Source organism: Budorcas taxicolor, chromosome 2, assembly GCF_023091745.1.
Source record: "Budorcas taxicolor isolate Tak-1 chromosome 2, Takin1.1, whole genome shotgun sequence".
NCBI lineage: Eukaryota > Metazoa > Chordata > Mammalia > Artiodactyla > Bovidae > Budorcas > Budorcas taxicolor.
Window position 1 is genome coordinate 3,864,085 of NC_068911.1, and position 24,468 is coordinate 3,888,552.

Here is a 24,468-nt window from a genome sequence, read left to right on the forward strand (position 1 = left end):
CTCACTCCCTGTAATTTCTCCTCACCCCAGGAAAGATCTCTCCATAGTCCACAGTCATCACGCCTCTTGGCCTTGCACACATTGTTCCTTCTGCTTAAAAGTCCTTTTCCCTCTTTTCTAGCTGGTGAACTCCTATTCAGCCTTCAGAACCCAGGTCAAAAAGCTCTTCCCCTGAAAAAGCCTTCCTTGAGCCCTACTATCACACCCCATCCAGACTGGATTGTAAACTGCCCCCTCTCACCTCAAAGCCACTGCTTAGGTTGCCTGTTTGGAATCTCCTTCCCCCTCTTGTCTTCCCAGAGCATTCCCAGGAGGAGGCGGCTCTTTCCTCAGGACCCCCACAGTAGCCTGTGTGACCCCTATTGTAGCACGGATGATCTCTATTTGGGTGCTTCTGGGTCTGTCTCGGCCCCAAGACTGCAAACCAGGGGACTGGCCCTGATTCCTCTTCACCTACCTGGACCCAGTGCAGAACCTGCACACAACAGGTAATGCTCGCACGCAACCAAATAGCAATCATCTCTGAGCATTTACGACGTTGTTCAGACTCCACGTGACCAGTCAGGAACAGCCACTGTCTTTTAAAAACCTTCAGAGCTTTTGGATTCGATGGATTCCAGAGACATGGGTTAATCCAGCCGGGACCTTGGCTGCCCAAGGTCACACAGTTCCAGCGGTGGGAGACAACTTGCTGGTTCAGAAAAGCAGGAGGTAAGAAAGGAAACCCCGATGAGGGCCTGGGGAGAAGAGGGGAAATACTACTTCTTTTCCTTCTGTTTCTGGGCTGCTTGACCGGCTACAATGTTCAGTCACTAAAAAAACATTTTGTTAAAATCTAATAAAATATTTTAAATATGGAAGTCTATGTCTGAAATCAATATTTGAAACTCTATGTTCTCCAACCTACAGCATTAGAGTTGGAAGAGGAGAGAGGCTGGTCCCAAAGAGAGTTCTGGAAACCATCCAACTGCACATCCGGAGTACCTTGGAAATACACAGCAGAGGGTCCCAAGCAGAACCAGACTGCAGAGAGAACCAGTCAGAGAATACCTCGCACTCAGAGATGCGGGCACATCACAGTCATGGTGCCAAACAGGACGGGCTCTTACATGAACTTCAAGAACCAGCAACAGCAGTCCTTGCGGATAAACACCAGGACAGTGGCTACCCTTGGAATCATTGAGGGATTTGATCTGGGTGCTGGCCCCATGGGTGTGCTGTTTCCCAGCCTTAATGGAAAGGCGCACTCTTTGCTGTTTTTAAGTTGCTGAGTCGTGTCTCTGCGGCTGCATGGACAGCAGCATGCCAGGCTTCCCTGTTCTTCACTCTTTTCTGGAGTTCGCTCAGATTCATGTCCGTTCAATCAGTGATGTTACCTAACCATCTCATCCTCTGCCATGCCCTTTGCCTTTTGCCTTCAATCTTTCCCAGCATCAGGGTCTTTTCCAACGAGTCAGTTCTTTGCATCAGGTGGCCGAAGTATTGGAGCTTCAGCCTCAGCATCAGTCCTTCCAATGAATATTCAAGGTTGATCTCCTTTAGGATCAACTGGTTTGATCTCCTTCCAATCGGAGGGACTCTCAAGAGTCTTCTCCAGCACCACAGTTCAAAACCATCAGTTCTCTGGCGCTCAGCCTTCTATATGGTCCAACTCCCACATCCATACGTGACCACTGGAAAAAACCATAGCTTTCCCTATATGGACTTCCATCAGCAAAATGATGTCTCTGCTTTTTAATATGCTCTCTGGATTTATCATAGCTTTCCTTCCAAGGAGCAAGTGTCTTTTAATTTCATGGCTGCAGTCACCATCCGCAGTGATTCAGGAGCCCTAGAAAATAAAATCTGTCACTGTTTCCAATTTTTCCCCTTCCTTTTGCCATGAAATGATGGGACCAAATGCCATGATCTTAGTTTCTTGAATGTTGAGTTTTAAGCCAGGTTTTCACTCTACCCTTTCACCCTCATCAAGAGGCTCTTTAGTTCCTTTTCACTTTCTTCCATTAGAGTGGTACCTTCTATCTATCTGAGGTTATTGACATTTCTCCCGGCAATCCTGAATACAGCTTGTGATTCATCCAGCCCAGCATTCTGCGTGATGTACTCTGCATGTAAGTTAAATAAAGCGGGATGACAAGATACAGCCTTGTCGTACTCCTTTCCCAATTTTGATCCGGTCAGTTCAGTGGCTCAGTCATGTCCTACTCTTTGCAACCCCATGAATCATAGCACGCCAGGCCTCCCTGTCCATCACTAACTCCCAGAGTTCACTCAAACTCATGTCCATCAAGTCGGTGATGCCATCCAGCCATCTCATCCTCTGTCATCCCCTTCTCCTCCTGCCCCCAATCCCTCCCAGCATCAGGGTCTTTTCCAATGAGTCAACTCTTCGCATGAGGTGGCCAAAGTACTGGAGTTTCAGCTTCAGCATCAGTCCTTCCAGTGAACACCCGGGACTGATCTCCTTTAGGATGGACTGGTTGGATCTCCTTGCAGTCCAAGGGACTCTCGAGAGTCTTCTCTGACACCACAGATCAACAGCGGTAGTTACACTCTAATAAAGGGTAAAGATGGAGTAGCCTCAGGGTTCTACCAGCCAGGTCTGGGCGGGGTGTGCTTTCTAACCACCACCCTGGGATCTATGCGGGCAGCCCTGGTCAGGGGGCCTAAGCTTGCTGACCACCTGCCCTGTGCCCACCACCTGGGCCCCCATCCAGGCCTGGGCACGCCAGCGACTGGCTCTCCCCTCCGCCCTCTCCCCGCCTGCAGTCTGAAGCAGCCAGGCCCAGGCTCAGAGTTCCGCAATGTCTCCCTCCCCTCCTGGCCTGGGCCCAGCTGGGGTCCGCAGCCCCAAGAGAGAAGCGGGTCTCCTCCTCCGAATGAGCCCGGGGCCCAGGGAAACTGCTGCAGCCGCCTCTTCCAGGCCAGGCTGGTGCCTGGCGGTGGCAGCCTTGAATCCCCAGGACAGAGGACTAAAGGGAATTGTCCAGGAGACAAAGCAGGGTCTGTCTGTCTGTCCCTCTGGCCCCAGGCCCTCTGGGCTGCTCCCTTTCTCCAGCTGGGTCCCAGGCTACTTCTTTGTGCCCATTCAGGAATTCACAGCTCCTCCCGGATGGCAGACGGCAGCCTGGCGTGGTCTCTGGGAAACAGAGTTGGGGAGAACAGACCATGGGCTGCCGCCAGCTCGGAACTGTTGTGAGATGGAAACCCCAGCGAGGAGACAGTGGAACCAGCAGGGCAGGCCGAGAAAGGAGGGAAAGGGCCGGGGTCTCTGGAAGGCCTGCAGCAGAGAAAATGTGGAGTTCCACGTGAACGGCGCCCCCTGGAGGTGTGCAGCCGGCAGTCCTGACCCAACACAGAGGAGGCCAGAGCCCAGCCCTGCACCCTCCCCGGGGGCTCCCTGCAGAATCTGGCTTAATGAGGGTCCACGCCTCTGAAGCAGGAACCACCCCATCCTCCTGATCTCACTGGAAGCTCCCAGAAGATAACAGCAGGTGCCACAGGAACCCAGACATTCTGGACTAGAAACCCGGGGTGGGCCTCCACCCTCCGGAATCTCCATAACGGGGAGCTGATAGAAGCCGAGTGGTCAACTGTCCGCCTCGAAGCTGGGGATGCCCAGCCCCCTCCCCACAGCATCCAGACCCCAGGCCAAGACCTCTGAAATTTGCACCAAAGCTTCAGGAGCCCGGGAACAAACGCTCGGAGGAATCAGCCTCCCCAGGGACTCCTCAGGCTGAAGGAGACCCCGCTCCTCTGCCCTCAGTGGAGACAACTCCCAGCCTCGCTCCCCATGGTCTCCCGTGCAGGACCAAGCTCTGGGCGCCTACAGGGCAACCTGCTTCCTTTTTGTGGCTGCGTGCCCTCCCGTCCGCACTCCCACTCCCTCCTGCTGCTGCACCTTGGGGTCACCTCCCAAATACACCCTTTGCCCCTGTATCCTCATCCCTGGGTTTAGCTTCTGGGTAAGCCCACACGAAGGCAGATTCTTTGCAGCTAAGAGCAAAACCCCAAAAATGCAGCCACAGGCGCTCTGGACAAGAAGCAAGACTGCAGACGTCCCTGGCAGTCCAGTGGTTAGGACTCCTTGTTTCCACTGCAGGCTGGGGGCCCAAGCTGGGGAACGAAGATCCCACATGCTGCACAGCACTGCCTGCAGCCAACAAGCAACAAAGAAGAAGCAGCACCACCTCTGACGGATTCCAGTCCCGGCTGCTGCTGCTGCTGGTGATCCCAGGAGGCTTGTCTGCACAGTACCGCACAGTCCACCCTCCGGCTTCCACCGCCTCGGGAAGGGACAGGCCACCACCCTGCCCATCCCCGCTCCCCTAGGCCCACCACATCCCAACTCTGCCGCTTCCCCCTCCCAGAAGCCAGGATGGGATCGCAACCACCTCCCTTCTCCTCGCAGGGGCCACACCCGAAACACACCTCCTAAGAGGCACATCCCAAACCAGAATCCACTGGGAGGAACTTGGAGAAACTCAGTAAGGGACTTCCCTGGTGGTCGAGTGACTGAGACTGCAGGCTCCCAATGCAGGGGCCCAGGCGTGATCCCTGGTCAGGGAGCTAGATCCCACATGCTGCAGTTGAGACCCGGCACAGCCAAAATAAGTAAATAATTACTCACATAAAAAGAAACTCAACAAATATCTCCCCCTACTCCATCCACATCAGCCTCGGGAGCTGTCGCCACCCTGGGCTCACCTTAAGTGGCAAAAGCAGCCCTAACTCCAGAGACCGGGGCAGCCACCTTCCACCAGGGAGGCTGCACTATCCTCCCACCAGAACCACAGGGGCATCCTGGGATGGCTGATCCTGTCACAGAAAATCGTTTTCTCCCAGCTCATACTAGTCCCCGTGAAAGGAGGGGCCACCCCGGGGCCTGTGGAACAGGCAGAGGCCTGGGCACGCCCCATCCCCGCCGACACAGCGTCACTGGGCCTGGCTTAGCCCAGCCCCGCCCATGCCCAAGTGTCCAGGACACCATCCTGGGTGGAGCCACGGAAACTCCAAAGCAGAGGGCCCTGGGCCGTCCCCTCCCCCCGAAGCTGGTTCCCGGCCAACTCCACCCCTTACGACCAGGATTCAGGCACCAACTGCTGAGCAGAGCAGCTGCCTTCAGGGAGAAAGAACTTTCCCCAGACACCTACGCCTTTCTGGAGCAAAATGCACCTATGTGCATGCGCACACACCCACATGTACACAGACCTGCGTACACACACACACACACACACACTGCACACAACCCCAGGGGGCTCACAGAGCCTGAAGTAGCATCCACACATCCTGAGAACATCTCCACTTCGAAAAGGGAGTGATTCATTCCTTCCACCTGAGGCCTTTCTTGGAAAGAAATGAAGGCTCGGTTTTGTCTTAGATAATAACAAAGATCCCCCGACTTCGATACACTGAGTGCAGAGGTGTTTGAAGTGAGGGTCTTTTTCCCTGAAGAGAGGCTCCTGAAAAATCACAAAACTGCAACCCCTAATGAAAGCATGGATTCAGGCAAGGGTGACCAACAGATGCAGAGAAGGTTGATGAGAGGTTGCTAAGCAATGGGATGGTCCAACGCAGGGAACCCAGCATCACCTCGCTGGCCCCGAGATAAACCCCAGCATCACCAGAGACAGGGCAGTCAGGCACCCCCTGCCTCCTTGGGAGACGCAAAGCGACGTTTCTCGCCTGTCTTGCCAAGGACGGCGATCCTGAATATAAGAAGCCTCTACAGCTGTGTGGGCCACTGTGGCAGCCGCGGGCCATGTGTGGCCAAGTCAACAAGAACTCACTCAAAATAATTAAAAGGCACAGCTCAGTTCCTCAGCTGTGCTAGGGCTCAGCGGTGCCAGGGGGTAGTGCCCTCGCTGTTGGTGTGCTGGGCGTCTTGTGGTCACGGAAGTAACCCTCACCAGTTAGGAACGTGGACTGAAACAGTCGCATCACCAGGGCTTTGCCTTCACCTGTCCACAGAGAAAAAGCAAAGAGATGAAGCAAGGCTGGCAAGTCATCCGTTAATTAGTAAATTTTTGTTAGGCTATGGGGTCCATCATAACTATCCTCTCTACTTTCTGAATGGAAGTTTTCGTAATAGGAGGAATGGAATGTTTGCAAGCTCTCAAGCACTTCCCCTCCCTCTGCAACGGTATTCATCACGGAAGGAAATGGTAACTTTACAGAGGCAACCTGGTGGATTCCAGCTGAACCAAGGGCCAAGGTTGTGTGTGCGCGCTCAGGCTCAAGGGTCAAGGTTAAAACACCACAACGACAGGACGGGCATCCTGCTGCTGGGACGTGGTCACTGAAACACTGATGTGGCAACTGGGGAAGTCTGTGGGCCTCACTGAATAATACTGCGTCAGGGACTTCCTGGCGGCTCCATGGTTGAGCCTTCACCTCCCAAGGCAGGGGTTATGGGTTCCGTCCCTGGTCCGGGAGCTAAGATCCTACATGCCTCAAGGCCAAAAAAACAAAAGACAGAAAACTGAAGCAACACTGTAACAATTTCAACAAAGATTTTTTTGAAAAATAAATAAATGATACTGCATTAAGGCCAATGTTCCTTTTTTTCCTCTCACATTTAATAAACAACCTGCGTATGTCACCATTTTCAACTGAGCTTTACTTTTCATAAATTTTCTAATTGTGGTAAGACACAACATAAAATTCACCGTTTTAACCATTTTGAAGGGTGTCCTTCTGCAGCATCAGCTCAGTTCAGCTCAGTCACTCAGTCGTGTCCGACTCTGCAACCCCATGAATCACAGCACACCAGGCCTCCCTGTCCGTCACCAACTCCCGGAGTTCACTCAGACTCAAGTCCATCGAGCCAGTGATGCCACCCAGCCATCTCATCCTCTGTCGTCCCCTTCTTCTCCTACCCCCAATCCCTCCCAACATCAGAGTCTTTTCCAATGAGTCAACTCTTCACATGAGGTGGCCAAAGTACTGGAGTTTCAGCTTTAGCATCATTCCTTCCAAACAAATCCCAGGGCTGATCTCCTTTAGAATGGACTGGTTGGATCTCCTTGCAGTGCAAGGGACTCTCAAGAGTCTTCTCCAACACCATAGTTCAAAAGCATCAATTCTTCGGCGCTCAGCCTTCTTCACAGTCCAACTCTCACATCCATACATGACTACTGGAAAAACCATAGCCTTGACTAGACAGACCTTTGTTGGCAAAGTAATGTCTCTGCTTTTGAATATGCTATCTAGGTTGGTCATAATTTTCCTTCCAAGAAGTAAGCGTCTTTTAATTTCATAGCTGCAATCACCATCTGCAATGATTGCCGGGGGCCAGCGTAAGGAATTCCGCCCATGGCAAAGGTCATGAGGAAGGAGGCTTGGCATACGCAAAGGCGTGATCAAGCCTCAGGAAACCCCCTGTTCCCGAGCATCTACCCTCAAAACCAGAGTCTGTTTTATGCTCTCACCTACACCTCTGACTTTACGGGGGGCTCTCCCCCATAACCATTTCTCTCGGAGGAGTAAACGTGCAGCTCCAAGGCAATAAAAATTCCTGGGCGTGACAAGAGTGTTTCAGCTTACGGACTCCTCTGAAGGTTATCTAGCCCGCCTGTATAGGTTCGTCTGGCCACATGTGATTGTTTATAGCCTCCCAATCTGAGAGGCACGAGATGTTTTAGACTTACTAAAGGCAAATTCTTTTGGGAAATTGTCAGTATAATGGGTTGGTTAGGAATTATATTGGTGAAGGGTTTTTCATTTGTTGTGCCAATAATTGCTGCTAATTCCCTGCCTTGGGTGTGACAAGGGTGTCTCAGGTCAAACCTCTCTGCTGACAGACTAGCTCGTGTGACAGGATTATCCATGCACGATTGTTTACTACCTCTCAACCATAAACAGCACAGAGAGTTTTGGAGTATTTTGAAAGTCTTAATTAGCATAGGGCTTTTCTCATTGTTGAATCAATGATTGCCGCCAGGCCTCCATATCCTTAGGCACCTGGGAATATATTAATCAATGTATTTGGAATATAGAAAAGGAAATATAGCAGTTTTTAAGGTTAGCAATACTAGACTTTTTGAGTTAATGAATTTTCTCTTTTGTAATAGATCACTGTACTTTGTTATAAATCACTGTGTCCTTGCTATGTAAAATGTAACTTTATCACTATCTTAAGATTAAATAGATCTTAAGGGGAACATTGGGGAAAGGATTTTCATTTGTTGGGCTGATGTTTGCTGCTAAATCTCCATGTTCCCTGCCCTTATAATGAATATAACTAGCATATAGGAGAAATAAGTATTAACCTTTAAGATTAATCCTGTTAACCTTGGGTTAAATAAATTCCTTTCTTGATTGTAACTCACTACACCCTCACCCTATAGGAATGTAACTTTATTTGGAGGGTGGTGCCTGGTTTAAGAAAAAACACCCTTGGAAGAAATAAGTTTTTTGGTTATCAGAAAGAAAGGGTCATAAAATGTCAGCAGGTCTCATGGCCAGAAGATGATGTAAAATCCCTAAGACCTTTTTATGTGAAGCACCTGATTTTGATAAAGGTCAGGACTGCTGACCCCCACGTGACTCTGTATTCATCCCTATGTGTAACAAAAGGTATATAAGCAAACCCAAAAATAAAGAAATGGGATCAGTTTCCGGAAAGAGTGATTCCCTCATGTCATTCTTTCTTGCTCCCAGTCTTTCTGGCTGAATTCCCATCTGGAGTGTGGGTGCTCGCCATGTCTGCTTACTTGCCCCGGGCTTCAAGCCCATGCGAGAAGGAGCCCAAGGAGGGGCACCTTCCGAGTCCAGTGGCACTGGTGGCCCAACGTAGATGGCGCAAATTCCTTGTCTTGGAATTTTATTGGTATCCCATGTAAACCAAGTTATTCAGCCTCTTTTTCTCTGCTAATTTTCTAATCCCTCTCTATAATTAAATAAGTTATTTCCAAGTACACCGACTCCGTCTCCACCTTCGAATCATCCTGGATCCACCGGGGCTGGACCCTGGCAAATGATTTTGGAGCCCCCCAAAATAAAGTCTGACACTGTTTCCACTGTTTCCCCATCTATTTCCCATGTAGTGATGGGACCAGATGCCATGATCTTAGTTTTCTGAATGTTGAGCTTTAAGCCAACTTTTTCACTCTCCTCTTTCACTTTCATCAAGAGGCTTTTTAGTTCCTCTTCACTTTCTGCCATCAGGGTGGTGTCACCTGCATATCTGAGGTTATTGATATTTCTCCCGGCCATCTTGATGCCAGCTTGTGCTTCTTCCAGCATAAGCACATTCACACTGTCGCACAAACATCACAGCATTCCACCTCCAGAACCTCTCCATCTTCCCAAACGAAGGTTCTGACTGCACGAAACTCCCCTCCCACCCCCAGCCCCTGGCACCCTGCCTTCTACCTTCTGTCTCTATGATGCTGATGACTCTAAGGACCTCGTGTAAGTGGAATCACACAGGATGTGTCTTTTTCTTTGTTAGCTTATTAGCAGAAGGCAACAACAGCATTCTGTTCACTACGTTTATAGCAGAATGCCCTCACGGTTCATTCATGGTACAGCCTGTATCAGAATGCCCTTCCTTTTCAAGGCTAGGTTTCATTTTTTAAATCTCATTTCATAAGACAGTGCCCTGGGACTGAGCAAATACACACTGCAGGCTTTGAGGCCAAGGGGGACATTGGCAAGGAACCCTCCTGTAGCCAGTCGAGTAGCCCTTTTCAGTGAGCTCCGGCAGCCCTGGTCCCTTGGGGGTCCCAAGAAGCCCCCCACTTTTCATCACCAACAGGTCTGAGAATGGGCGTGAAATCCAAGCCAGGACAAGAAGACTCGGTTGCAGGGCCGTGGTGCTCCTGGAGGAGTCTGCAGGATGTTCTCCACCCATAAGGGCTGTGAGCAGTCCAGAGAATGAGAGGCCAGCAGAGACAGAGCCCAGGGACGGGCAGAGGCAGCCCGGTCCCCTTGGAGACTCTGGGCCCCGCTGGACCTGAACCTACAACCTTTCCATTTCCGAAGATCAACCTGCTTTCCCTTCTTTTCCCTCCTCCTCTTTCTCCTTCCTCTTCCCTCCCTCCTCGCCCTCCGCCACTTTCTCTCTCTCTCTTAAGCCAGTTCAAACTGAGACTTCTCTTACTTATAACTGAAAGGCCCGAAGTCACCCTCAAACCCCTCCTCACCCAGGCACTCAAGCAGAAACCAAACCTACATTTCCAGCATATGTATCGATATATCAGTTATGCATTTGTTCACATACTATGAGCAGATCAAGCCCTCCCCTAAACTATGAGCATCAGAAGGGGAGGAGGCAAGCTTTGCACAGGGTTCATTCTTCTGCCCCAGCCTTGGTCCTCAAACAAGGTTTTCAACTGAGTCAGTGAACCAACTGGCCAACTGTGGGTGCCCAACCAGTGGACAAGTCAGTCACGCCCACCACACGCCAGACCATGCTGGCCCCTCACGGGACAAAACGGGGGGTCTGAATAGCCCCCAACCCACCCCTGCTCCAGGGAGCTTGCAGTCTGGCTGGGGAACAGTGGCCAAAGACACAAGGCCCGCCATGCTGGCCCCTGCCTGAGACGAGGGCTTGGGAGGAACCTGGAAGTGCGGGGGGGCTGTGTCGGGATGGATCTGAGGTGCGAGTCTGCACTGCCACTGGCGCGGGGTCTCCAGACAACTGTCACTTCCCAGGACCCCCTGCACGTCTGTCAGCTCAGGTCTGCAGGCACAGGGCACTGAGCTGAGACATGCTGGTGCTGAAAGGACAGCTCCCCGGGGCGCCCAGCCCTGCAGCAAGCACCCCATCCCTGCGGAGCTAGTCCAGCGCTTAACGCACACCCCCCGTACACAGGTGTATGTACATTTCCTCCAAACAGTCCCACGAGAGTTAATTTCAATGCACCCTGCACCTCACATCCTTGTCTGGCCAGTCACCCCTTGAAATCCCATCACATAGTCATCCATCTGTTGTCCGTTTCTCACACCAGGACGTGAGCTCCAGGAGGTCAGGGAGCTTGTCTTGGTCAGCCCTGTGTCCCTCGAAACCTCGCCACGTGTGGTGATTATTGCTGAATTTATGAACAAATGAAACACGGATGCAGCTGTGTGGTGCAGCTATGTGTCCACGTCGAGGGCGGGGAACGTGTTCCTGGTTGTCCTCTCCGTGGTCCGCCAACACACGTGGCGCAGACCCACCCTCTCGCCCATCCGTCTCCTGCCCCACCCCCACCTAAAGACTTCAACCCCAGCAGTAATTATTAAAGTTGGGGGGACTTTCCTGGCAGTCCAGTGGTTAAGACTCTGCGCTTCTAATGCAGGGGGCACGGGTTCGATCCCTGGTTGGAGAACAAAGATCCCACATGCTGCACAGATGATTGATAGATAAAAAAAACAGCCGCAGAATCCCCAGGGCTCCTGCCTTCTGGGTGGTGATATCTGCTCATATGGCAGAGACTCAGGGGCATCCCAACAACCCCAGTCCAGATGCCCTCACGCCCCTGATGACTCCTTCAGCTGGACTTTCTGGGAGGAAGGGAAACTTCACCATCGGGTGGAAGAAGGGAGCCCAAGGGCAGAGCCCCCACCCAGGCCTGAGGATCACAGCTTTGCAGCTCAGGTCCCCTGAAAACCAGGACCTGAGGGTGCAGGGACCTGGTCCCAAGACGAGTCACTCCTGGAGTGACCTTAAGGACTCTGCTTCATTCAGGGTTACTCACTGTCCAGTCTGCGGCCAGAGGGACACACCCCACCCGCTGATACGTGTATGCGCCGGGCCCACACCTCATGCAGTGATGGAGGACCTGAGTCCCGGGGAAGCTGAGTGACCAGCCCAAGAGCCCCGAGTTGGGGAGTGATGGGACCAAGACGGACGACACACCACGAGAGCACTCACTGCATGCCGAACTCGGGCCAAGCACGGGCCAGGGTCGGCATTTAGTCTTCCAAATGTCTCACAATGGGGCCCAATTATTTTGTCCATTTTACAGATGAGGACACTGATGTTCAGAGACTCAATCGACCCTGTGAGATTAGTGCTACTATTATTCCCCATCTCTCAGAAGAGGAAACCAAGGCACACAGAGGCCAGGTAAACGTGCCCAAGATCACAGCCGTGCCCAAGATCACAGCCATTCACTGGAGGGGTTCCCCGAGGCACACACGGGAGGTCTGACGCCAGAAGCCACCACGGTGAAATCCTACTTCCGTTTCTCAAGCACAGTCCCAAGTTGCAAACTTCCAAAGATTCGAACGTGCTACTACCCAGACATCACTGGGTCTTTCTTTTTTTTCCAAGAAGGTAGATAGAATTTAATCCAGCAAGGAACCAGAGCTGTGCCATTAGCGTCAGCATGCCCACGTCTCCTACTGCTGGAGACCCTTCAGTTCTGCCATCTCTCACCTCCTCTCCCTTCTCCGGTCAGTAACTCTTCTTGCCTGTTGACCCGATGCCCGCCCCTGTATGCCAGCTGTTGTACTGGACTGCTGGACTTTTCAAGGAACTGTTCTATAACATTTAGAATGCCTTCTTTGTGTGTGTGTGTTTATGTATTATCTGTGTGAAAAAGTATTATAAACCTGCAACAGTACAGTCCTGTGTTAGTTGGGTACCTAGGCTAACTTTGTCGGACTTACAAACTGGACTCATGAATGCATTCTCGGAACAGACCTCAATCTGCTGGGGACTTGCTGCATTTACTGTGTGCCATTCACTCGCGGGTAAAGAGAGGACACACCAACATTCTCCACCACCCCCAAGCTCGTGGGGAGACAGCCAAGGAAGGAAGTCAAATACAGAACAGGATGGAGGCCGCAAGCAGCAGAGGTGGAGAGCTGAGGCTACGAGAAAGCAGAAACTGTGAGGAGGAGGCAGGGGCATCAACAGAGTCCAGGGTGATGGAGGGAGACGGTGGGAAAGTGGAGAGCAGGGAAAACCCCCGGAGAGGGGCCGAGGTCTCTGTGGGTGCCGGGCCTCCAGCTCCAGGCCCCACGGAGCCCTGAACGCACCAAAGTCTGCAACGAGCTCAGACGCTCTGCTGTTTAAGAAGTGACTTCCCTTAGTCAAGGATTCCCTGGTGGCTCAGATGGTAAAGAATCTGCCTGCAATTCCGGAGGCCCAGGTTCGATCCCTGGGTTGGGAAGCTCCTCTGGAGAAGGGAACGGCAACCCACACCAGTATCCTTGTCTGGAGAATTCCACGGACAGAGGGGCCTGTGGGGCTACAGTCCATGCGGTCACAAAGAGTTGGACACGACTGAGCAACTAAGACTTTCACTTTCTTTCATTTTCACTTAGTCACAGCGAACCACTGTCCGCAGTGACACTGAGAACTAAGCCAGCACTCCGGGGTCAACTCCAGCGGCCCTTCCGCTCATCTGGCTAGGGGTTCCCAGACCCCCACCCCGGGAGGGGCTGCAGGGGTCTGGGCCTCAGCCGGGAGCTCTGGCGGCTTGGGGATCCTCTGGGCCTCAACCAGGAGCTCTGGCGGCTTGGGGATCCCTGGAGGGAGGGTTGGCAAAAGCTCAGACTTGAGGTTAGATGGAGCTGGGGTTAGAGCTGGCCACCCCTCTGCCTGGCCACCAGGCCAGCCTCCCCGGCACCTCATCTGTAACTCGGGGCCAAGGACACTGGTCTGGCAGGACCCGGGATGGGTAAGAATCAAAGCACACAGTACTGGAAGCAGAGCCTGGAACGTGCAAAACACTTGGGAAATGGTGCAGTTCCTTACTGTGGCGGCAATTAACATGGAAAAAAATAGAGGCAGAGAGGCAGTCTGGGACACTGGGAATTAATTTACCCACATCTCGATCCACTTTCTTTTTTTGGCTGTGCTGGGTCTTCGCAGTCGCACAGGCTTTTTCTAGCTGTGGCGAGCGGGGGCTACCTTTGGTTGCGATCCACAGGCTCCTCACCGGGGTGGCTTCCCTCGCCTCGTTGCGGAGCCCGGGCTCTAGCGCTCACAGGCTCCGCAGTTGTGGATCCCGTACTCGAGAGCGCAGGCTCAACAGCTGTGATGCACGGGCTTAGCTGCTCTGCCACTGGTGGGATCTTTCCAGACCAGGGAATCCACACCTCCCGCACTGGCAGGTGGATTCTTACCCAGGGAGCCCCCAGGGAAGCCCCCAACCCACACTTCCTCTTGCACCCACCTGGCCACGCCCCTGATCTTCGTCTCTGCTGGTCAAGGGCGCTGGGTTGAGGAACCCGAGGCTCCCTCTGCTCAGTGGGAAGGACGATTTTGAATTTCATGGTCGATTAGTGATGTCTGTCCTGGGCACAAGGGAAGGAGGGCAGTCGGGGCTCTACTGTCCTACTCTAGCAATCCTATCAGGACATGAGAGCTGGACCATAAAAAAAGCTGAAAAAAAAAGTGAAGTCGCTCAGTCGTGTCCGACTCTCTGCGACCCGTGGACTGTAGCCCACCAAATTCCTCCGTCCATGGGATTCTCCAGGCAAGAATACTGGAGTGGATTGCCATTTCCTTCTCCAGGGGATCTTCCCGACCCAGGGACTGAACCCAGGTCTCCCACACTGCAGGCAGATGCTTTAACCTCTGCACCACAGGGAAGCCCATAAAAAAGGCGGAGTGCCAAAGAATTGATGCTTTTGAACTGTGATGTTGGAGAAGACTCTTTAGAGTCCCTCCGACTGCAAGGAGATCAAATGAGTCAATCCTAAAGGAAATCAACCCATTCATTGGAAAGACTGATGTTGAAGCTGAAAGTCCAATACTTTGGTCACCTGATGCAAAGAGCCAACTCACTGGAAAAGACCCTGATGCTGGAAAAGACTGAAGGCGGGAGAAGAAGGGGACGACAGAGGATGACATGATTGGATGGCATCACTGACTCGATGGACACGAACTTGAGCAAAGTGTGAGAGATGAAGGACATGAAGCCTGGGGGCTGCAGACCACGGGGTTGCAAAGAGTCGGACACGACTCAGAGACCGAGCAGTAACGAGAACCCCGTGAGAGCCGCACTCAGGCAGCACCACCCTGAGACAGGAGGGCCTCTGTCCCCAGCCCTGTCCTTTAGATCTGTGCTTCTCCAACTTTCATGCACACCTCATCACTGAAGGATCCCATGACAGTGAAGAGTCTGATTCCACAGGCCTGCAGCGGGTTTCTAATGAGCGCTAGCTGACGCCAAGGCAGTGGATCTCTGGAGTGTGCTGCGGGTCAGGGTTAGGGGGCCCTGCTCACACAAACACAGGCTGCTCTGTTAACGAGACGTCGAGCACCCTGGTCACGGGGGATCCGGCGCTCGTGGTCAGCAGTGTGAGCTCTGACCCTGGACGTCCGCTTTGTGAACAATACTGGCAGGCCCCAGACAAGTCCGTTGTCACATCTCCTGTCCTGTGTCCTTTGAGCAACACGTGGGTACAGATCCATACCATGGAGTGTCATTCAGCCTTCAAAAGGGAGATATACAATGAGACACCACCTCACACCAGTCAGAACTGCTATCATAAGAGTCTGCAAATGACAGGGACTTCACTGATGGTCCAGTGGCTAAGACTCCGAGCTCCCAATGCAGGGGGCCCGGGTTTGATCCCTGGTCAGGGAGCTAGGTCCCACATGCTGCAACTAAGACCCAGCACAGATAAATAAAATAAACATTTCTGAAACGGCAAACTTTACATTATGCATATTTTACCACAATTACAAAAAACAAAAAACGATTACATCCAAATGCCGTGGAGCTTTGTGGATGACGCCACGTGTGGCACTGGGAACAAGGAGGATGTGAGCAGCAGAAAGATCTGGCTAAGAGAAAGACAAACTCCAGTCGGCCCTCCCCACCAGAGGTTACACATCTCAGGGATCCACCAACCGCAGGTGGAAACCACTAGCGACCGGCAGCTGGCTCAATCTACAGATGCGGAGCCCAAGGATACAGAGGCGCATCCGCTCCACAGACTCTGGGAGTCGAGGGAGTCCTGGAACTAACGCCCCACCCGGGGGGGTACCGAGGGAGGACCTCGATTCATTCTCGAAAGCCCTCCTCTCAAGGCAACAATCTCCAGCATCCAGTTTGTCTCTCTTCCCGTTTCGGTTCCAGGTTTCAAAGACACTCGTGAATTGCCCTGGAATTCCCAGTAGGTGCGCGTGACAGCTGAAGGACACATGAATTACTAATACATTTGTGTCACTCCTGAACTTCTACACGTGCAGGACTAGAGGCATCTTGCATAAGACAGAAGTCCTGTTCTTTCTTTAGTGGAAGTATAGTTGATTTAGAACGTTGTGCCAATCTCTGCTGTACAGCAAAGTGATTTGGTTTTACATATATTAATATACACATTATTTTTTAATATTCCTTTCTGGACTTCCCTGGTGAGCCAGTGGTTAAGAATCCACCTGCCAAGGCAGGGGACGGGTTTGATCCCGGTCTGTGAAGCTTGCTTCCCCGTGCCATGGGGCAACTGAGCCCGTGGGCCACAACTCCTGAGCCTGAGCTCCAGAGCCCGTGAGAAGCCCCCTCGAACTGCAACTAGAGAGGAGCCCCTGCTTGTCACAAATACAGACAGCCCACATGTAGCAATGAAGACTCAGCAGTGCCAGAACATACAGATAAAATATTCTTTTCCATGATGGTTTAGGGGCTTCCCTGGTGGCACAGCTGGTAAAGAATCCGCCTGCAGTGCAGGAGACCCTGGTTCGATCCCTGGGTTGGGAAGATCCCCTGGAGAAGGGAAAGGCTACCCACTCCAGTATTCTGACCTGGAGACTTCCATGGACTGTATAGTCCGTGGGGTCACAAAGAGTCGGACACGACTAAGCGACTTTCACTCACATTCACACGATGGTTTATCCCTGGACCCTGGACAGTTCCTGTGCTACACAACAGGACCGTTCCATCCATTCTCTGTATGACGGTTGGCGTCCACCAACCCCAAATTCTCAGTCCCCTCCTCTCCTCCCTCCTCCCCTTGGCAACCATAAGCCTGACCCCCATCTAGACCTTATGTTGGCAACGAGCTGGACATTGGACTTGAGGCGTGAGCAATTTCATTTCCATAAGGTGGGTTTCAATTACATTTTCCAAAAACGCAAATAAAATATCTCAGCTTTAACTTAAATACTGCTTGACGTTAAAATGTTATACTCACCCATCTTAATTGAATTTTGCCTTTTCAATTTAATAGGAATTTTTGAATACTTTAGAATTAAGAGTCACATAAACAGTTTCAGTTTCCGACATTTGCTTTAATTTACATTTGTGGAGTCTTTTAATTACATTTTCCACTTGAACCTTTTAGGCCAGTGCTCTCCCAGAGGAATTTCTGCAGTTATGGAAATGTTAAATGTCTGTGTTCTCCCGTAGAGCGGCTGCTGGCCCCTTGTGACAACGGAGCAAACGTTTGAAATATGGCCGGAACTAGCTTGTTCGTTTTGTTTACTTTATGAATTTAGATGTACTTTTTGGTTTTGGCCACAGAGCATGTCGGGTCTTAGTTCGACCTGGTGCCCCATGCACTGAGAGCATGGAGTTTTAACCAATGGACGGCCAGGGAAGTCCCAAAATTTACTTTTAAATAAGCCACATGTGGCTAGGCCTACAGCCCTGAACAGAGCACCTTTAGATTTACCACTGTTACTAAAACCCAAAAACAAGTGAAAATCTTGACTATAAAAATGATTCTGCTGTGACAGTCAATAAAAATAAATCATATGACATCCATAATAAACTGCGTCTGTCTTCATTACTCATCCAAGCAAGGCTGCCCAGCAACGAATGCCAAAGACGTGTGTAAAAGTTAACAACGTTCAGCTGTCTTTCTACGTATTTTCTTGGCCATGCCCCATGGGATCTTAGTTCCCAGACCAAGGATCAAATCTGTGCCCCCTTCACTGGGAGCATGGAGTCTTAGCCCCTGGGCCACCAGGGAAGTCCTACCTTAAGCTGTCTTTGAAACCATCCAGTCTTCAATCATATGGAGGCCGCCGTTTGTTCAGTTCTGTCTCTATAGAAGCACAGCTGTCGAAAGGACAGAACCCATTTTGTCGAGAAGCTTGTCAACTTGACTTTTAACTTGAGATTATCCAGACGTAGAGCAAGCGAGCTTCACGGGGACACCGCTTCGGCCCCACAGCGCTGGCGGCGGGCCCGTCAGTGAATGAATGAAGGAGGCCGATGATGGTGTGTTCCGGGAGCCCTGCCAGGCCCGGCCAGGGTGTGGGCAGTGGGGAGGACTAATTCCCTGCATCCGGCAGGGAGCAGATGATCCTATAACATGCCGCGTGTGAGACTCTCACCCTGCAGCCGTTGGTGATGGTGACTGCTGTCAGCCCCCAGGTCTGCACAGGAGGCAGACGGGCAGAGAAGAAGAGCAGAGGCCAGGCGAACCCAGGTGTGAATCCTACCGACTGCGCTATGACCCCCGGGCAAAGCAGGCAGGAATGAAAACTGCGGCCACTCCCAGGACGGCCAAGGGTCAGAGGAGATGATGTACAGAAACCGAGGGTCGGGACTTCCCTGGTGCTCCCAACGCAGGGGGCCTGGGTTCGACCCCTGGTCAGGGAACTAGATTCCACTTGCCGCAACAAGGAGTTTAGGAATTCGCATGCTGCAACTGAAAAGGTGCTGCTTACCGCAACTAAGGTCAAAGATCTTGAGTGCCGCAACTAAAACCTGGGGCAGGACTTCCCCGGTGGTCTGGTGGATGAGAGTCAGCCTGCCAGTGCAGGGGATCCGGGTTCGATCTCTGGGCTGGAAAGATTTCACATGCACTGCAGCTACTAGGTCCTCGGGCCACAACGGCTGAAGCCCTCGAGCCTAGAGCCCGTGCTCCGCAGCAAGAGAAGCCCCTGCTCAACGCAACCAAGAAAGCCCGCTCGCAGCAGTTAAGACCCAGTGCAGTTGAAAATAAAGAAATACATTTTAAAAAATAAACTTGGTGCAGCCACGTAAATAATTTTTAAGTATGGGTCACCTCCCTCTACTCCATGAAGCCCTGTCCCCAGGTTAGTCCAGCAAGACAGACGCAACCATGAACCTCACCTCCCCACCCACCCTTTCTCCATCCACTCAGCCACCTGCTGAAGTCAGAGAAAGCTTCGCCAAGATGGAAGGGTTTCTCTGACAGCCCCTGGATCTTCAGAAACTTGCTTTGTACAAACTGCCTCCAAGCTTCTCTGGAAAGAGACACCCCGGATCAGAGTCACCATGACAAACAGCCATGCTCCGAAGCACCACCTGTAGGCCAGGTACCTCGCCAGCTGCTTCACGTACCTCATCTTAATCGCCTTAAGGACCGCCAAGGTTTAGGGAAACTGTGACCTCCAGAAATCGGAGTCCCAGCTGAAGCAGGACAAAGCAGCTTTGAAGGGACCTCAGGCAGCAAGACAGGACTAAACCTACAGAAGGCCTCCCAGGGCCAGCACGAGAGTCACCACCCCCTCCTGTCAACCTCCCTTGCAAAGGGGAAAGCGGGGCTCAGGGAAAAGCCCCCTGCCCGTGAGAAGGAGCAGAGAGGAGGGCAAGGTCACAGCACCGGCCCCTGGCTCCTCCTCCTTCCCCAGGAAGCTGCCGTGGAAGGAGTGAGAACCCATCTCGGAGCTTAGGAGCAACTCCAAACACCACGGCAGGACCTGCGCTGAGAAGGGGGTGGGGGTCCCCAGCCTGGTCATTGTCGTCTTGGCAGCCGGCGACCCTCACATGGACCTGGTGACCAGGGCAACACCCTGAATGGACAAAGGATGGAGCGTGCGCTGCAGAGACGCTCCCGCGGCGTAACTGCCCAGAAGCAGAACCCAGAAAACAACCTGCGTGTCCAACAGAGGGAAAAAGTGAAATAAAACAGGGTGTGATGGCGAGCTGGGACACACGCAAAAGCCCACGTCGAACTGCGGCTGCAAGCAGTTAGGAAAGAGGGAGGAGAAGGGAGTATAGCAAGTCAATTTTTAACAATCAGGAGTGCTAGCTGCAGGGTATCCACAGGAGAAAAAGACTAGAGGAAAAATCAACACGTTTAAAAGCGACGATCTCGGGACCATGGGATTGAGGGTCTGCTGCTTTTTTATACCTACTTCCCAGGATTTAAAAACTTTTCTCCAAGGAGCATGAGCTACCTCTATAACCACATTGCTATTTTATAATGACCCCCCCCCCCCCCCAGTTAAGGTCACACTGCATTAAGCCAAAGAGGACACTGGTGTCTGCACAGCTTGATTCAATCATCTAAAGTCACACAGCCAGGATCCACGCAACAGATCTTGACTGGTCACTACTCAGGTGCCAGGTGTTGTTCTGGGCACAGACAGATAGATGGGACTTCACTCCCCAGTCTCCCTGCAGTGAGGTGTGGCCTCATGGGGCTCGCCCAGGAAATGTGAGACCTTGTTGCCTTCCAGGAAACATAGGGACACAAATTTATTCTTATTCTCAAGACCCTGGACTTCCCTGGTGGTCCAACAATTAAGAATCCATCTGCCAATGCAGGGGTCACAGGTTCGAACCCTGGTCTGGGAAGATCTCACCAGCTGTGGAGCCAACTAAGCCGACGCACCGCAATTGCTGAGCCCTAGAACCCGTGCTCTACAAGGGAAGCCATCACCATGAGAGGCCCGTACACTACCAGAGAGAAGCCCCCACTTGGCAGCGAAGACCAGCGCAGCCAAAAATAAATCAAAATACGTTTCAAAGAATTACGAACACCCAGAAGCACCCTGTGTACCTTTCCTTCCCTCCCTTAGAGGTGACCACTAACCTGACCTTGTAAGCACCACTTTCTCACTTTCTGCATACCTTTCTCTGCATTCCTAAACCACACAGCTGGTTTGCAGGGCTTCGAGTGTTACACGATTGGAGTCGTGCTTTCTTCCGTGTTTTGCTATCGTTCAACACATCCGTGCGTTCTATGTGTGTTCTAGCCATACACTCTTTGCAACTGGAGTTCGTTTTCATTGCAGGATTACTATTCCACTATATAAGGACACCCTGTTCAATCAGCGTGGACCTCTGGGCTGCCTCCAGGTCTCGCTCATCATGAACAGTGCTGCTGAGAAGTTTCTGGGCCATCTTCCCCTGGTGCACACGCGTGCAGAGTTTCTCTAGGGCAGACACCCAGACAAGAATGGCTGTGCCCGGGTTCACATGATAATTTCTATTTTCCAAAGCAATTATAATAGTTTTGTCAGACTTCCAACATACTGAATACAGGCACGGCATCCCGAGGACTCTTACTTTGCATTTCCTTGCGCTAACACAAGTGAGCAGTTTTTCACATGCTTGCTGCTCATCTGTGTTCTCCCTTCCAGAAATGACTCTTCCCATTTTGTACTGGGTTGTCTTTTCCTTATTGCAGTTCTTTATAGATTCTGGATATTAAACTTTTTTGTCATGCTGTGTGGCTTGTGGGATTTTAGCTCCCCAAACAGGAATTGAACCCAGACCACAACAGTGAAAGCGTACAGTCTTACCCACTGGCGGTGGTGCTGGTTTTAGTCGCTAACACGTGTTTGACTTGCGAGCCTGTGGACAGTGGCCCGCCAGGTTCCTCTGTCCACGGAATTTCCCAGGCAAGAATATTGGCGTGTGTTGTCATTTCTTTCTCCAGGGGACCTTTCCAACCTAAGATCAAACCCAAGTCTCCTGTGTCTCCTGCACTGGAGCCACCAGGGGAAGCTCCTGAACCATTGGACCACCATGGAATTCCAGATTCTGGGTACGAATTACTTGTTGGTTAAACATGCTGCTAATAAGTCCTCCAAGTTTGTGGCTTGTCTTCTCTTGTTTTCTTGGCATTTTTTTATTTTTGGCGAATAAACATGTAAAATTTTCTACTGTAGTTGAGTTTATCAACCTTTTATAGTTTGGACATCTCTGTGCTTCAGAAATCTCTACCTAGCATGAGGGCCAAAAGATACTGTTTTAAGTTTTCAAAAGGTTTCCAATTTAAAAAAAAATTTCACTTGTAAATGTTTTTTCATGCTTAAAGGCAAATGCATTCAGTTCCCTTCCATGCAGAACATACAGTATCTTACATGCTTGTTCTTTCTTTTGCAAATCAAGTTTGGGACAACCTTTGAGGGCCCACTCATCCTCCACAGAGGGCCACCTCGTACCATGTTCTGGTCAGTGTCTTCCAAAGGAGAGAAAGGAATATTCTTGCTGACCTACAGATTAGTCCAAGTGAAGTGTGCTAGAAAAGGTAATGGCTACTGTCCGTCCAGTTGTGGTCAAGCTCACAGTAGGGTCGTTATCCAGGTGAACCAACAGATGCCGACAGAAGCCATTCAGATACACCATAGCAGGTAGGGAGCCACAGGAGAAGAAGGGGAGAGACGTGCTGGTCTAGGGTGAAGTCACGAGACTGCTGGCTCAAAAAAACAGGAAAAATGGAAGTGCAGAAAGCCTCCAAAAAATCCACCAGCCGCTAGAAGATTTTTCTTCACAAACGACACCAGCTCCTCTGCTTTGCTGCGGGCCTGCAGCTTCCCTGGCGGCTCGGTCAGTAAAGTCCACCCACAACACAGGAGACCCAGGTTCGATCCCTGGGTCGGGATGATACCCCGGCAATGGAAATGGCAACCACTCCGGCATTCTTGCCTGGAAAATTCCATGGACAGGGGAGCCTGGTGGGCTACAGTCTATGGCGCCACAAAGAGTCCCACACAGCTAAGTGACTTTCTTTCTTCTCTCTGTGTAGGTATCCGTTGTTCTTTCGGATCTTCAGCTGCTCCTTGGCTTTCTCCCGTGTCCTTCCCTACCCACTGCCAGTCCACTTTGATGGACCTAGTATGGTTCGCAAGCTAAAGGGAAGAAACTCACCTCCCAAAGCCGTCGCAGCCAACTTTCCCACCTTCTGGAATATGAAACTATCCAGGTGGTGTTCAGTCGCTCGGTGGTGTCCGACTCTTTGCGACCCCATGGACCGCAGCACACCAGGCTTCCCTGTCCTTCACCAAATGACATCAATTAACAGCTGGGATGCCACACTCTACATTTTTGGCTGAAGGTTCAGATTCCTGCCTAAACAGCATTTGCCACCATGGCTGCTTTTTAGCAAGTTCTGCAAGGTCCAGGGACTCAAAATTTTCCTCACAGTTCCCTTGACCGGCTGCCGCCATTCCGTCGAGCTCATCTCGCGATGACACTTGCCTCGACTCCGAGAAGGAAGGCGCGGTGGAGCGCAGGCGCGAGCTGGGTTGCGGCACTGTAGGGTAGACATGTCCATTCCCACTGCGAGACGGAAGGGACCAGGCAGGGCTGGGGCGTCCACTCCTCTTCCGCCCGCACCCAAGTCCGCCTGGAAGATCCCCTGGACGGAGGAGCCTGGTGGGCTGCAGTCCATGGGGTCGCAAAGAGTCGGACACAACTGAGCGACTTCACTTTCACTTTTCACTTTCATGCATTGGAGAAGGAACTGGCACCCCACTCCAGTGTTCTTGCCTGGAGAATCCCAGGGACGGGGGAGCCTGGTGGGCTGCCGTCTCCGGGGTCGCACCAAGTCGGACACGACTGAAGTGACTCAGCAGCATTAGCATATCGTCATTGCCCCAGGAAAACTTTTGTTTTTGGCATGTGGGATCTAGTCCCTGACCAGCAATGGAACCTCCGTCCCCTGCATTGGAGTGCAGAGTCTCAGCTCGGGCCACCAGGGAAATCCTCCACTTGTTAATATGTAATCCATCTACGAATGCTTTTCCTGTAAGGTGTGAGGTAGGGCTCCAGTTTTCTTGCTTCCATCTGATTAACTGTCTCAGTACCATTGATTCACTAAACCATCCCTGCCTGATCAGCAATGCCGCCTCTGTCAAAAGCCGAATGCCTTTATACGCACGAATCTCTTTCTGGGCTGTCTATTCTGTTGCATTGGCCAATTTGCGGAGCTCTGCGCCCTGTCTTTAATTCCTATAGCTCTGCAATAAGTGTGTTCCTGGATGTAGATAAGTCATTCAAGGACTTGAGGTTAGAACCTTAAAGATCAACTGGTCCAATCAGCCACTGAGAAACAGAGGCTCAGAGAGGGAAAGCATCTTTTGCAATGTCAAACAGCATTTAACTAAAAGCACTGTGAAGAACTGGATGTTTGTGTTCCCACCTCCAAATAAAATTCACATGTTGAAATCCAACCCCCCATGTGATGGCATTTGGAAGTAGAACCCTTGAGACGTGATTAGATCACGAGGGTGGAGCCTTCATGAATGGAATTAGTGCCGTTATCTGAAGAGGCCAAAGAGCTGGCCCTGTGTCTTTCTAACATATGAAGAGATCAGTAGTCTGAAACTTGGAAGAGGGCCTTCACCAGACCCAGACCATGCTGGCACCATGACCTCAGACCTCCAGCCTGTAGAACTGTGAGGAATAATTTTCTGCTGTTTATAAGGCACCCAGTCTATGGCACTTTATTATGGCAGCCTGAATGGATTAACATCCATATCTCACCCTGGAGGATGGTCTTTTCCTGTTCAATATGGCAGTCACTGACCACCTGTGTGTGGTTACCGAGCACTTGAATAATTTGTTTATATTGATTACATATTGAACGTCCTTT

At 51.5% G+C, this 24,468-nt stretch overlaps 1 protein-coding gene across 1 annotated transcript in view; it reads right to left on the minus strand.

Annotated features, from left to right (window-relative positions):
• MMD2 (monocyte to macrophage differentiation associated 2) overlaps nt 1–20,990 on the minus strand; it is a 44,406-nt gene extending 23,416 nt beyond the window's left edge. The window contains exon 1 of the mRNA XM_052635917.1: nt 20,909–20,990. Within this exon, the coding sequence (XP_052491877.1) occupies nt 20,909–20,990 (82 nt within the window). The remainder of the gene's footprint in view (nt 1–20,908) is intronic.
• Nucleotides 20,991–24,468: the final 3,478 nt, after the last annotated feature.